At 43.0% G+C, this 15413-nt stretch overlaps 1 protein-coding gene across 4 annotated transcripts in view; it reads left to right on the forward strand.

Moving 5' to 3' along the window:
- The window catches only part of ATE1 (arginyltransferase 1), a 117027-nt gene that overhangs the window by 34756 nt on the left and 66858 nt on the right, over positions 1-15413 (forward strand). For 2 of the 4 annotated variants that reach the window (XM_040361955.1, XM_040361953.1), the window contains exon 7: positions 2951-3079. The exons of 1 other annotated variant lie outside the window; for it this stretch is intronic. In XM_040361955.1, coding sequence (XP_040217889.1) covers positions 2951-3079 — 129 coding nt within the window. Of the gene's footprint in view, positions 1-2950; positions 3080-6958; positions 7088-15413 lie in introns of all 4 variants that reach the window. One more of the 4 variants, XM_040361954.1, reaches the window with a different exon arrangement.

Genomic DNA, 15413 nt, shown 5'->3' on the forward strand with positions numbered 1-15413 from the left:
TTTTGTATATTTATGTTTTGTTCACCCGAGGAAGACAGGCAATATAGATATTAGCAGGAATGTTTGTATCATACAGAGATATGAAGCTAATGATAATCTTTGCACTTGTATCACTGTGGATGTGAATCTGCTAAATGCTGGCTAGTAATTGCATCTCTGTACTATGCTCCACCGTTATATTACTTGGCCACAAATCTTCCTATGTAGCTGTGCATGGCCATTTTTTATTTTTTATTTAGCAGCTTATTAATATTTTGCATACAGTGAATTGTTAATATTTTTTATTACTAATAGGAATTTAGTAATCCACACTTTTTTCTTTCCTACGGCAGTGACTCTTCTTGGCTTCAGTAAACAGAATAGATATGAAACAAGTTATAGCAACTTGAAATGCTCTTGTTTGTTAATACTAAAATTTGCAATATTAAAGTGACACTAAACAATATTCTTCTACTTAATCCTTTGTTGTGTTTTTTGTCCTCCTTGTAAGGTCCTCCTGTGAGCTCCCAAATCTTTTTTTCCCCCCTCACCTCTGTTTGTTTGGTGTGAGCAGTGCACGTTGGCTGCGGTCACGAGCACTGCTCTCTGCAAATCCCAATCTTGGGAGCGAGCAAGAGACAAAAGTGGGACCTCCTACATACAGTGGGACCTTGGAAAATGAATGTAGCCATCCTCTAACAGAAAGGATCACAGCAAAGAACAAAACAAAATGTAGGTTTGGATGAGACTGAGAGTAATAGAACAGGGGTGCCCAACTTTTTGAAGAGCAAGTGCCACTTAAGCGACTTGGTAACCGGTCGTGGGCCACAATGAGCGGAGCGGGTGGATGGCAGCCCACTTGGCTCTATAGAGCCCACTCTACTCTCAGCACACCAAACTCGCAAGTAATAGAAGTCTATGGCTCAGTGTAGGTAACCCAAAGGTGCTCGTCTCTGCACCTGTGGATCAGTTTGAAAGCAGCCCAGTAACCACTGCAGAACAGATATGCCCATATATACACTGTGATATTGGTAATAAACTTACCTTTAATAACAGTATTCTATTTTATTCCATCCCAGAGCAGGAGGTCGCGGGCCATATCAGAGGGATCCGCGGGCCACATGTGGCCCCCGGGCCACTGGTTGGGCACCCCTGTAATAAAAGGTACTTTTTTTGCGTTAGGAATGCATACTTTAATATCATTTTTAATTTTCTTAAATCAGAGTTTAGTGTCACTTTAATGTTTGGTAAACACCTGCAAGATATATCTCTCCTAGCTAATGCTGCTTTCACACTGAAAGCGCCCGGGTGTCTGCGGTTTAAAAGGGTTAACACCACCGGCAAAGCACAGCGCCGCTGCCCATTTATTTCAATGGACAGGGGCGCTTTAGGAGCGGTGAGTTCACCGCTCCTAATGCACTCCAAAAAAGCTGCTGGCAGGACTTTTCCTGACGCCCCGCGAGCCAGCGCACCTCTCCAGTGTGAAAGCCCTTAGGCTTTCACACTGGAATGAATAGAGCTGCTGTTTTGCAGGTACCATTTTTAGCGCTATAACGCCTGCAAAGTGTCTCAGTGTGAAAGGGGTCCAAATGTTTTAGGTAGTTGTCCCTGCATAGAGTAGCTAGAGTGTCAATGCACATCATCTATTATTGCCCATGTTTTATCAGTTATGTGATTCCCAGTCATACCTGTCCAGGTCTACATAGCCATAGAGATGGTCAACTATTTCAAAAAGCCGTCCATACACTGTTCGAATTTCGAAAGAATTTTCTTTAGAAAATTGTATCAAAGATTTTTCGTACGGATTTCGCACCATTAGTGGGCTGCAGCAACAGCCGATTTTCATTCAGCAATCAAATTTAAAGCGGTGGTTCACCCTCAATAACAACATTCTAGCATTAAATTAAGCATAGTAGCGCGAGCTACAGTATGCCTTTATTTATTTATTTTGCCCCGTACTCACTGTTTAATCCTATAGTGAAGATTCAGACTCCCCGCGGGGAATGGGCGTTCCTATCCAGAGGGAAGATGATTGACGGCCGGCTATGGCACGTCACGCTCCCCGAAGATAGCCGGAGTAGGTCTCGGCTCTTCACGGCGCTATACGGCGCCTGCGCACAGACTAGGCGCAGGCGCCGTGAAGAGCCAAGTCCTATTTCGGCAATTTCCGGAGAAGCGTGACGCGCCAGAGCCGGCCGTCAATCATCTTCCCTCTGGATAGGAACGCCAATTCCCCGCGGGGAGTCTGAATCTTCACTATAGGATTAAACAGTGAGTACGGGGCAAAATAAATAAATAAAGGCATACTGTAGCTCGCGCTACTATGCTTAATTTAATGCTAGAAAAAAAAAATGTTTATAGGGTGAACCCCCTCTTTAAGGATTCGGACATGTTGAAAATTTTTCGAAAAACAAACGATTTTCTAATCAATGATGAGAAAATCTTGCAAGAAATGTAATAGAAAAAAAAATGCGCATGTGCAAGAAAAGAAAGTTCCCGGAGAGAAAAGAATATTCCCGGCCACAAAAATTCTTTTCTGTAGCAACATGAAGGCTTGGTCGGCCGAATTTTGAAAATCAAGGGTGGCATCATTGGATTACAAAGAAACGAACTTTCTGATTTCGAAAATAAAATTTGTTTGAAATTCGACTGTGTATAGCCTGCTTAAGTAGGTGTCCCAAGTCTGATACTGTATTCAAGCTCCTGCATTTTTAATGCTTAGGGTCCTAACTAGCTGCCTGTAGGGTTTGTTGAACCCCATTGAACAGGGCATTTACTGTTTACATAGGGTCTTTAGAGCAGAGGTTGACACCAGGAAATTGGACTTCAATTGAATTTTAGTTTGTTTTTCCCTGATTAAAGACTAAGGGTAGGTGTTTTTTGAATATAAAATATTTGTTCACAACTTTGGCTATGATTGTACTGGTGCTATAATCCCAATGTCTTCTCTTTTCTTCCACTCCTTTTGAAGGTAAGACTTGTAAGGTCTTCTCCTCCTAGCCCCCAGTTCAAAGCTTCGTTTCAGGAGTCTTACCAAGTGTATAAACGCTATCAGATGACTATTCACAAGGACCCACCTGACAAGCCGTGCATAAGCCAGGTCAGACAGCAAAAGGATTTTTCCAGATCTTGCAGAAAGAAGCACTTGCAACACTAGAACTCATACATGGGCTTTTAGCAACCTAACATTTTCATGTTTTAGTTAAAGCATAGCAAAATACAGCATAGTAGAACCTTGCTTTTGTATTTAACTTGTTATCAAAAATTGGTTACCATTTATACAGCACCGCCAGCACTTAAATCTATTCGCAAAACCTTGCTAGAGAAGCCAGAGACTTGGGTACATCATGTGATTTGCCTGCAGCCACTCAGGCCACTGTATCATGTATCTCAACTATACACATACTTGCTTTTGCTGGATCTTGTACATAGCCATGTGTTAGCAGGAATCTGCAATGTTCAGGCTGAAAGGCCAAGAAATCTAAACAGGATCTTGGTGTTCAGCTCAAATAGACCTTGCCATTCTATGTTTCTTTACACTGGGCATTGACCCAGCCGTATTAATAGCTGCTTACCTGCAACAAGAGAATGTGTGCTTGATTCCACTGGCTTTTTTATTGACAATGTGCTGATGCTGAGTTTTTGTGTGAGTCTACGATGGCACTTCAGGGTTCATGAAAGTGCATAATAGACTAGAGAAAGTTCTTGGTGCACTTTTGATCAAGTTTAGTTTTATTGTGTTGTGTTGGAAGAGGTGGAATTTTAATTTGAGTATATTTTATTAGATAAAGGTTTAGCAGATGTATTAAAAGCACATGAAATGTTTGGAACCAATTAGCGAAAACAAGAACGGTTGCAATCTTTTGTGTATTATTTTTATGGACAAGTTAGAAATTGGAAGGTAAAATGCAGGTACTTTGGATACCACTCCTATCTGTTCCATTTTCCCCAATTCAACCTTTTTGTTTTCTTCATCTCCATATCAGGAATTTGCTTTCATTGTGTGACGTTCACTAGAACTCCTTGAGTAGCTTGAATCTGGTTGCTGTGGAAAATGGTTGAAATCGTGTTCCTACTTTTTAGCTCATAAATTATTTCTATTGGTGTCAGTCGGTACATTTTTAGATGAACTAGACTATGGTTTCTCAACCAGAGTTCCATGGAACCCTATGGATCCTCCAGAGTTTGCCAAGGGTTCCTTGAGCAATTTCTGACTCTCAGATAAGTTCCAACTGATTTATACATTTTTAGCAGGGAATCTCTGAAACAGGAATGGGTTCTCTATGTTGAAAAGGTTAAAGAGAGGCTGAATGAGACTTGGTTGTTTTATTGGCCATATACATAGACCCTTTTCTAGCAGTTTTGTTGACAGATTTTTAACACACAAACAATTGAATGGGTGAAGGCAACTTACCAACATTTCTGCAATGCAAATACAGTACATACACTGTAGGTTTTGGGTTCCCCATGCATCTGTTCAATTCATTTTTCCCCCACTGAAAACTGGTTAAGATTTCAAGAAAATGGCCTGTAATATGGCCAGAGTTGAGGTTGAATGGATTCTATGAGTGTTGGTCAACTTGAAAGGAACCTTGCAATTTCAGATAGATTTTCTTTTTCTTATGTCTTTGTTGTATGGTGATGAGTTCATATCACTTGGATTTCCATGACTACTTGCCTGCTGCAACCTTCTCGTTTTTACTTTTTTTTTATAAAATGTTATCAAGAAAGGAACATGAACAGTCAAAACTCTAAAGTGGGTAGGAATAGAACCTGTGGCACTGAGATCTTGATGCAAAACTACTCCTAGAAATATAAGAAGCCAGTGAATGATTTGGTATGCCAGATTCCAACAATAACAAATATTACTTTTGGGTGATCTGATCCCTTAAAGCAACCTCTTCCTTATAAGCTGTTTGGCTTATAACCATCTCACTGATGCATAGTCAGTGAGCAAAAATTGCTTTGCTCTACACTTAATGTCAAGGGAGCCCACGATGTTGGCACCCCTAGCCGATCCATCCATCTGCTTTGGGTGCAGGCGCCGGCATTCTTATGGCTTCACAGCCTGTTTCCTACTGTGTATGCCCGAGTCACGCTGTGCTTTCTGAATAGTCCCGCTGTCTTGTGTGATCTGTGTGTCTTCCAGAAAGCAGCGGGAGGGAGAAGGGGCCAGACATTGCGTAGATCGCCGCACAAGATTGTGGCGATCTTACGAGGAAGTGGGAGCTGATACCTGGTTTTGACAGGTATCCGCTCCCCCCTAAAAGGTGCTAAATGTGGCAGCAGGGGGGGGGACGACGACGATGACGACAAGCTGAGCTTCTACTTTTGGGTGGAGCTCCATATTAAGGTTTCTTGGCCATCGCTTGCCAACTGGAAGTTTCAGCTCCCGCTGTAAATTTTCTATAGGATTGTAAAGGTGTTCCAAATTTTTTACGTTTTTTAGCCTCTGTGAAAAAGTGTCTATACTTATAACCGGTTTAAGCACGAGTACTGGTTAAACCAATTGGGCATTGTGGGAACTGGAGACTTCGCAAAAAATTTATTGGAAAATTGGTGCCACTGATTGGTGATTGACCTGTTTTTCCAAAGAAATGGGAATGATTCATATATTGCATATGCTGCAGCTCTCTGACATTGCCCATGTTATGGAGATGTTGTGCTGCTCAGAACATTTTAGCGGCCTGTGCTGTTTTCATACACCTACCTCCTCTGTGCATAGCTCATATGTGAGTGCTTTGCTTATGAAAGGTCAGCTAAGATGCATACATACTGGACGGGGGTCGGATTGAGCCTGCATGTTTGAACACTGACTGTGGCTGGCCTTGATGGTTAAAGCAACATAACAGTATAACATTGTCTCTACTGTTGTTTCACAGTGTTCAGCCCGGAAATTCAGCAGACCAGTGCAGCCAAGCTTTTAGTGAACTAAAAAAAGATTTATTGTTTATTAGCTTTATTTAATTACTGCATGAGTGATATATTGGTTTATGCATTTAACTCCCTACATAAGAAAGGTTTGTAATGTTCCAGAAAAGCACCGCTTCTAACCACCACTGCTTCCTCAGTCTATAGTTTCTCAAACAGACAATTGCATGTAACTCCTCATGAAAAACGTACTTGCCACACACCAACCTGCTTAGAGTGCCTATCTAGGATCGGCTCCTTCTGACACTCTCATGGGCTTAGTCATGGAGATTACAACTAAGCCTGTGAGGGTTATTTGTGTCAGCAGGGGCAGATCTTAAGCTGGGACTTTTGTAATTTTGATGTGTGCCGAGTAAAGTTTTTAATGGGGAGTGACATCACAGCATGGCCTGTCTGTTCAATTCAGTGATGATACATAGGCAAATGTTGTACTTACAGCTTACAGCAATTCTAACGTGTCTCTTCAAAAAGTAGCATATAAGATTTTAACTGTGTAGTGTAGGGCTGGACAATTTCCAGGGGCCAGACATTTAGGGTGTCTAAGGGCTCATTCAGATAGCAGATTAGTACCATCCTCTATGCAGAGCTGCTGGCAGATGCATGTGCATCCACCTAGGGAGCTGTATGCAGGTAGGCCATAGAAGTGAGCCCTAAAATATTTGCTAGAACTAGATGGACTTGTGTCTTTTTTCAACCTGACTAACTATGTAAGAGGGCTCCTAACATTTTTGTATTTACAATCCCTGGTTTCTTGAATTTGCCTGCTGGCCTCTAGAATAAACTGACTAGCTCCTCTATTCCCCAAGCCTTCTAAAGTGTGTTCAACCTTTTTTTTTTCTGTTGGGCATCTGACAAAACACTTATTTAGAACATGTGACATTGCGAAGCATGTTGGGATTATTGATATGTTTTTTTTTCTCCTTTGATAGCAGATGACAATATACAACAAATCTGCAGTGCCCATTACTGCACATCTTCTTCATGTTCATGCATTATATTGGTCCTGTAGCTTATCCCTTGTCTGCTTGACTTTCCCTTGCCCCTAAAGGTCAAGTTAGTTCCAGCCTCCATGGAGGACCCAGAATTCGTGTCAACCTTCGAATCTTCTGCAGCTCTCTATGCCAAGTACCAGATGAGCGTGCACAAGGATCTCCCTCACGAATGTGGCCCAGATGAGGTACTTCCTGTCTGCTCCTCCTCTTAAGTGTTGTACTGTGTCCTATTCTATAATATTTCCCTCCTCAGTCTTTCCATGCCTTGTCACAAAACTTTATAGTGACATGTTTGAACTTTCCCTCACACATCGCAGCAGTCGTCACTTCACCACCAGTGTAACATAGCTGATGAGTCACTCTTTTTTCCCTGTAAGGTGTGTTTTACAAGACTCTGTGGCCTTGCCTTTCCAGTGGATTTTATGGTCACGTTTTTTTTTTTTTTTTTGCTGAAAAATGTCCATTCCAAATTTTACACACTGCTGGTTGTGACTCATACGTGCTTGTTAAAAAAAAAAAAGCCCCATAATTCCATGGTGCTGAGTAGACCATAGTCACCCCCTTATACCAGCTGCTGTGCAAGGTTTAATGTATCAGGAAATGGGTGACACAGTCGCCTCAAGTTTGATGTTTTAGCTTATGTCAAAGTAAAAAGAACATTAGTGCCTAGGATAAAACAAACTCCAATCATTGTAGTGTGGTCTATAAAATTCATTGCAGTGTAGCTGTAAATTAAAAAAAAAAAAAAAGTGGTTTTGTGTCATTTGTTGGCAGGTGACAAATGGCTTGGCTGTAGATGTGAAGTCTGCAAGGCAGCAGTTCTTGTATGTAGAGCTATGAATGGACAGTAAAGGCAGCAGATATCTCCCCTTACATTGCAATTACCTAAGGGCTAGTTCCAAATGCAACATACCGGCACTTAAAATTGGAAAACAATTAACCACATGAGAAGGAGCCAATGAGGTTTTTCAAAAGTATAATCCCACATAGTTTTTTTTATGTATTTTTTTACTGGAAGTACTGCATTGTGTAGGCAAGCAGAAATGCATTATTTTTTTTTTTTACATTTGCAGTTAGTGTAACTAAATCACCAATTTTTGATGACTCCTCCTTATCCATGACCTTGTACACACTGCCACGAAAATGCTGCTCATACAAATGCTCCTTTATACATGTAGTCATTTTCCAACATGAGTGTTAAAGTGGATGTAAACCCTCCATACACCCAGTGAAGTGAACAGCCTCAGATGATACAGAGCTGAACCAAATCTCCCTACATAGGTTTTACATGTATATCTGCTGTCTTCACGTTTATATACTGTTTAGAAAGTTCAGATCATGTTAGGAAATGTTTTCTTCCTGTTTAACACAGAGTGTGATTTCTGGGCATACAGCCAAGATAGCTAACATTGCTGATTGGGGAAAGGCACACACAGCCTCTCATCATAGGCAGAGACTCTCAAGCCCTGTACACACGATCAGTCCATCCGATGAGAACGAACTGAAGGACCGTTTCATCGGTTAACCGATGAAGCTGACTGATGGTCTGATGTGCCTACACACCATCAGTTAAAAAAACGATCGAGTCCAACGCGGTGACGTAAAACACAACGACGTGCAGAGAAAAATGAAGTTCAATGCTTCCAAGCATGCGTCGACTTGATTCTGAGCATGCACGGGTTTTTAACCGATGCTTTTGCATACTAATCATCGGTTTTGACCTATCGGTTAGGCGTCCATCGGTTCAATTTTAAAGCAAGTTCTAAAATTTTTGACCGAAGGATAACTAACCGATGGGGACCCCACACGATCCGTTTTGACCGATGAAAAGGTCCTTCAGTCCGTTTTCATCGGTTTGAACCGACCATGTGTACGCGGCCTCAGGGGTGATTTGTAATAGGGCCAGGTCCCTGCTAATCCATTTATAGCAACCTCCCCGGACAGAAATTTCAGGCTGCTTTTATCTTATGTGCCTGAGAATTTGTCAGGAGTTATCTGGCTGATAACAGAGGAACGGTTCAGGAGAGAGCTACTTGGCTCTTTGAAAAGAGAAAACAAGGTACTGCAGATATATGTGCCCAGCTCAAATTTCATGAATTGGGTTTACATCTAGTTTACGTCTGTTGCACAAATGTAATCAGGTCTGCCCCACAAGTCTTGTTGCATTGAATGTTCTGTATTTGTGGGATATAGGTAGTAATGCTAAATAAAACCTACTATTTCCTGCAGTGTATTTGGTGCCATTCATTTTGAGAGGCACCACATCAAACTTGAGTTTTAAAGCACAACATCATACAGATCTGACCATCTGTGCATTGCAGCGCTCAGGAAAAAATGGTTCATGTACAACAAATGTCTATTGTAGTGTATTGGCATCCCGTTTAAAAGAGATAAACATGCAATACAGTAAAGCACTCCAACAATGGGAATCAAGCCTTTAAAGTAGAAGTTCAGCCTAAAACTAACTCTGAATCTACTGGGAGACACATTCTAAAACAAATATTACTAACCCTATAAAGCAAAAATTGCTATTTATACCTTTTCTGCAGCCGATCCGGTCCAGCCTCTGGTCTGTGTGGAAGAGACAACTGGAAATGGCTGGGAAATGACGTCACCCATAGACTTTTATTATGGGGATTCCATTGTCAGGTGCCTCTCCTGCTGCACAAGCCTACACATAGAAACGTCCACTGACCGCTCAGCGTGGGACCGGACCGGCTGCAGAAAAGCTATGTATAGCAATTTTTGCTTTACAGGGCTAGATAGATTAGGTTTAGAATTTGGCTTCCAGTAGATTTAGAGTTGGTTTTAGGCCGATCTTCTTTTTTTTTTAAAATAAGAAACATGTTATACTTACCTGCTCTGTGTAATGGTTTTTCACAGAGTAGCCCAGATCCTCCTCTTCTCAGGTCCCTCTTGGGCATTCCTGGTCCCTCCCTCCTGTTGAGTGCCCCCACCTCAAGTAGCTTGCTATGAGGGCAGCTTAGCAGCAGCTCCATGTGTCCATTCAGACACAGAGCCATGACCCGGCCCCACCCCCTCTCTCTTCTCATTGGCTCACTGACTTTGACAGCAGCAGGAGCCAATGGCACCTCACTGCTGTCTCAACCAATGAGGAGGACAGCCAAGTCTCTTATGCAACATCGCTGGATTGAGATGCGGCTCAGGTGAGTAATTGGGGGGGCTGCTGCACACAGAAGGTTTTTATATTAAAGCATAGAATGTATTAAGATAAAAAAACCTTCTGCCTTTACAACCACTTTAAAGGTGGACTTCTGTTTGTGCCCTCTGCTTACTTTCAGGCTAAGTTCACACTAGTGTGAATTTTAATGTGAGTTTTCCCGCATCCAATTTGCATGTCAGAAATTGTGATTGGCTCTCTATGGAGCCAGTTCACACATCTCTGGTACAAATTTGCACAGGGGTCCTGTGTGTCTTTTGGTTAATTTCGGGTCCAAATGCAGCCCAAAATTCAGGCTGAAATCTGACCTGATAACGGTGAACAGGGATGCACCGGGCCCCTGCTGTGAGACGCTCCGGCGTGCAGTGTGTCCCAACCTTAGTGTCTTTAAAAACAAAAGCTGCAATATCGGTTTAAATACAACTGGCTAGGTAAAAAAAAAAGAAAAAAAAAGAAATGGTTTTGAAAAATGTGCTTCACCCTTCATGTGAATATGACCAGGGCCAAGATGAGACTTATAGGCTGGATTTACACTGTTGTGTGTGCATGCAGCACATATGGTAATGCACACATGTAGGCGTGAATGGGCCCATAGTTTCCCTTCATCTTTCACATTACACTGCAGTGCATAGATATGAACAGCCACAAAGGAAAGGATGGGATTTCTACAAAATGCAAGAGTTTTGCTACTTTAAAACAGACAAATGTGAATAGGCTCCTAATGCTAGGGGGTGGAAACCCCTTCACAATCACGGATGTGAAGTAGATTTACAGTACATGCATACCCAATCATTTTTTCTGATAATATTATTATTAGTGATATATGATACACATTTCTTAGCTTACTAGTTGTATGACATTTTAAATATCTCACAGGAAGCACTTCAGAATTATCACACTACCTTCCCAGTACAGAAATACAGACATACCTTATCCCTACACCCAGCAATCATCAGACAGTACCTGGAGGCTTCATCCTGTCTGATCTCTGTAACCACATAAGTACAGAGCCTGGCTGTGCAGTCCCTGCAAGAAAACGCTTTGGCTAGGGAACTAAGTACTTGTGGCTAGGGAACTAAGTGCCAACAGCTGCTTACTCACACAGAGCACTTCTTGTTGGCATCTGAAAATCCTAATCCCAGCGGTGTCTAAAAATGTACGGCAGGTAACATTTGGTTACACTTTCTATATGTATATACCAAAACACATCCTACTTTCCTCTTTTTAACTTTCCTGTGACTTCTGCATTCAATGATTGCTGTGTTTTGCAACTCTTTTGAATGTTCTGTTTTTAATTTTTTATATTTGCATTTGTTTTTGTAATGTTCTGATTTTGGGTATAAGGAGGTAGAGTAAAAAAAATAAAAATATTACCGGGTTTCTCTGCACTATTGTAAATCTATGTCTACTTCCAGGTAAGTTGACTCTTGAAACATACCATATATACTCGAGTATAAGCCGAGTTTTTCGGCACATTTTTTTTTTTGTGCTGAAAATGCTCCCCTCGGCTTATACTCGAGTCACCTTTTTGCGCCTGATCTCCCAGACTTTGGGGACCCGATACCGGTCGGCCGTAGGTTCCCTGGAATGGCACACATATAGCCACACATATAGCCCCACTCTTCCTCTATAAGTGTGCAAAGTTTGTTGTCCGGGGGACCTACGGCCAGGGAGCACCGATTTTTCAAAGCCGGGCACCCCTTCCATAGACTCCCATGTTAAACGGTAATTTCTCAGTGAATTTGGGGACCTGGTACTGGCCAGGTACTGGCCAGTCATGGGTTCCCTGGACCGTTCTTCAGCTCCGAGGACCGATCGCGGGACTCAAGCGGCAATCGGGTCCCGCGGTCACGGAGCTTCAGACCGGGTCGAGGGCGCATGGCTGGGCACTTAAAGAGTGCTTGTGCCCAGCCGTGCCATTCTGCCGACGTATATCTGCAGGAGGCGGTCCTTAAGTGGTTAATACATCATAAAATGTAAGCAGTGTGGTTAATACAGTTGTGTTCAAAATTATTCAACCCCCCAATGCTGTAAAGGGTTTTAGGGAATTTAGTGTACATTTGTAATTGTATTCAGAATGAAATCCTACAAGGACTTCTTAAAGAACCATATGCAACTAAAATGACATCAATTGGTTTTGAAATACAGTAGTAAATGTTTGTTTTGTGAATTCTTCATTTACACAATTATTCAACCCCTAAAGACTACCACTCTGAAGAACAGAGGTTCATTGAAGTGTTTTCAATCAGGTATTGAAAACACCTGTGGATGTCAGGGAGCAGCAATAAAGCCTAATAAGCACCAATCAGGCAGCTTTAAAATGACTGTGATACTCAGCTCCTTCTAGACATTTACTGGTGTGGTTACAAACATGGTGAAGTCAAGAGAATGGTCCGGGAAGACAAGAGAAGAGGTGATTACTCTTCACAGGAAGGGCAATGGCTATAAGAAGATTGCAAAGATGTTAAACATACCAAGAGACACCATAGGAAGCATCATTCACAAATTCAAGGCAAAGGGCACTGTTGAAACGCTACCTGGTCGTGGCAGAAAGAAGATGCTGACTTCGACTGCTGTGCGCTACCTGAAGCGTAGAGTGGAGAAAAGTCCCCTTGTGACTGCTGAGGAACTGAGAAAAGATTTGTCAGATGTGGGTACTGAAGTTTCTGCTCAGACAATACAGCGCACACTGCGTAATGATGGCCTCCATGCCAGAACTACCAGGCGCACCCCCTTGCTGTCTCCAAAGAATAAGAAGAGTCGACTGCAGTATGCAAAAATCATGTGGACAAACCACAGAAGTTTTGGGATTGTGTTCTGTGGACTGATGAAACAAAATTAGAAGTGTTTGGGCCCATGGATCAACGCTATGTTTGAAGGAGGAAGAACAAGGCCTATGATGAAAAGAACACCTTGCCTACTGTGAAGCATGGCGGGGGGTCAATCATGCTTTGGGGCTGTTTTGCTTCTGCGGGTACAGGGAAGCTTCAGCGTGTGCAAGGTACCATGAATTCTCTTCAGTACCAGGAGATATTGGATAACAATGTGATGCAGTCCATCACAAACCTGAGGCTTGGGAGACGTTGGACCTTTCAACAGGACAATGATCCCAAGCATACCTCAAAGTCCACTAGAGCATGGTTGCAGATTAAAGGCTGGAACATTTTGGAGTGGCCATCGCAGTCACCAGACTTAAATCCGATTGAGAACCTCTGGTGGGACTTAAAGAAAGCAGTTGCAGTGCGCAAGCCTAAGAATGTGACTGAAATGGAGGCTTTTGCCCATGACGAATGGGCGAAGATACCCATAGATCGCTGCAAGACACTTGTGTCAAGCTATGCTTCAAGTTTAAAAGCTGTTATAACTGTAAAAGGATGTTGTACTAAGTACTAAGATTGAATGTCAATTGGGGGTTGAATAAAACTGATAATGATGTGAGCACAGAAAAGACATTTGTGGTTATTTCATTATAAATGTTATGTTATATTTGTCTGACCTACACGTGCCTCTTTGATTTAATTGTAAGCAGGATGACAGGATGATCAAAATCAATGTCAAACTGGGCAAAACAATCAATTTCAGTGGGGGTTGAATAATTTTGAATACAACTGTACATCATAACATGTAAGCAGTGTAAGTACCTGAATTTGACATATCAGCCTCCTAATAGGCCTGGAGTGTAAGAAAACCGGTAGCACAAGAGCTTATCAGTTCTTGTGCTGAGCAGAAGGATGCTGATAGGAGAAGCAAGCAGAGTAAGGGCTCTTTCACACGGAGCGGATCCGTATTGATCCGCTCCGTTAGCCCGTTTGGCTCAGCGGGGATTCCTTTGTTAATCCCCGCTGAACTGTCGGCGGACAGGGCGGTCCCCGCACACAGTGCAGAGACCGTCCTGTCTCTCCTCCGCTCTCCCCTATGGGGAATCGGATGAATACGGACCGTGTGTCCGTATTCATCCGATCCGTTCCCGCCGGACGGAAGAAAAATAGGGTTTTCTTCCGTCCGCAAAAGCGGATCTTTGCGGACGTGGATGGTTGCGGACGTTAGCGGATGCATCATCCGCTAACGTCTGCAATCCCATAGGGATACATTACAAGTCCGTAAACGGACCGTTTGTCCGTGCGTGTGAAAGGGCCCTTACAGACAGATGAGCTCATCACTGTCCCTTTTAACGGTCTAGTCATAGGCTGGGGAGAGTCCAGGATGACCTGATCTCAGATGAAGTTGCTTGACTAAGGCTGGGTGTCAGACTGAAGACATCTAGTGGTGGAAAATTACAGCAGCAACAAAATCTAGATTAAAGCGGAGTTCCCAATATTAAATTTTTGTAATTTTTTTTGATTAATATCTTTTTTTTCAAAGCCTTATTACTATTACTCACGTTTTCATGTATCGATCACCCCTTTATAGCTGATTTCCGATTGTAAGAGTTTATATTTTTCTCTCCTGGCATTTTCCATATTGCTTGTGGGCATGTGAAGCCCACAAGCAATATCTTCTGGGTTACGGTGTAGCTGAGCGACCAGCATGCCCCGCCTGTTTTCGCGCATGCGCAGTATGTACGGCTCGCAGCGCCGTACACCACTGACGTTGCCATCACTACGGGCGTTGGAAGTGCCCGTTGTGATGGCAGCGAAGCCCTCGGGACTGCCCACTGACTCCTAGTAAATGATGACACACATCTCCCAGGAGTACTAGTAAACAAGGGCGCCGAGGGAAATGACGTCAGGCGCCAGGGATGGGAAGAGTCAGATTACAAGGCACCCCCTAGCAACAGCCAGGAAAGAGTACCGTATTTTCCGGCGTATAAGACGACTCGGCGTATAAGACGACCCCCTAATTTTCCAGGAAAAATTTTGGTTTTGGGATATACTCGCCGTATAAGACTACCCCCTTCCTACTAGTCTTTCTGGAAGCTGAGGGTTAGCCAGAACAACCGCTGACAGAAACAGGCTTTTTTCAAGCCTCACTATGCCATTACATGCCTCACTGTGCCATTACATGCCCCCACTGTGCCATCACATTACATGCCCCCACTGTGCCATCACATTACATGCCCCCACTGTGCCATCACATTACATGCCCCCACAGTGCCATGACATTACTTGCCCCCACAGTGCCATGACATTACTTGCCCCCACAGTGCCATCACTTGCCCACACAGTGCCATCACTTGCCCCCACAGTGCCATCACTTGCCCCCACTTTCCCCCCCACTGTGCCATCGCTCACTATTTGCAGGCTGGTGACAGTCTCCGTCTGCTGCGAGCGTCCATGATTTCAAAGCCGTGCCGTCTTCTCAGCGTGTCCTGCGATTGGCGGAACACAAAT

Source organism: Rana temporaria, chromosome 8 (genome assembly GCF_905171775.1).
Source record: "Rana temporaria chromosome 8, aRanTem1.1, whole genome shotgun sequence".
Taxonomy (NCBI): Eukaryota; Metazoa; Chordata; class Amphibia; order Anura; family Ranidae; genus Rana; species Rana temporaria.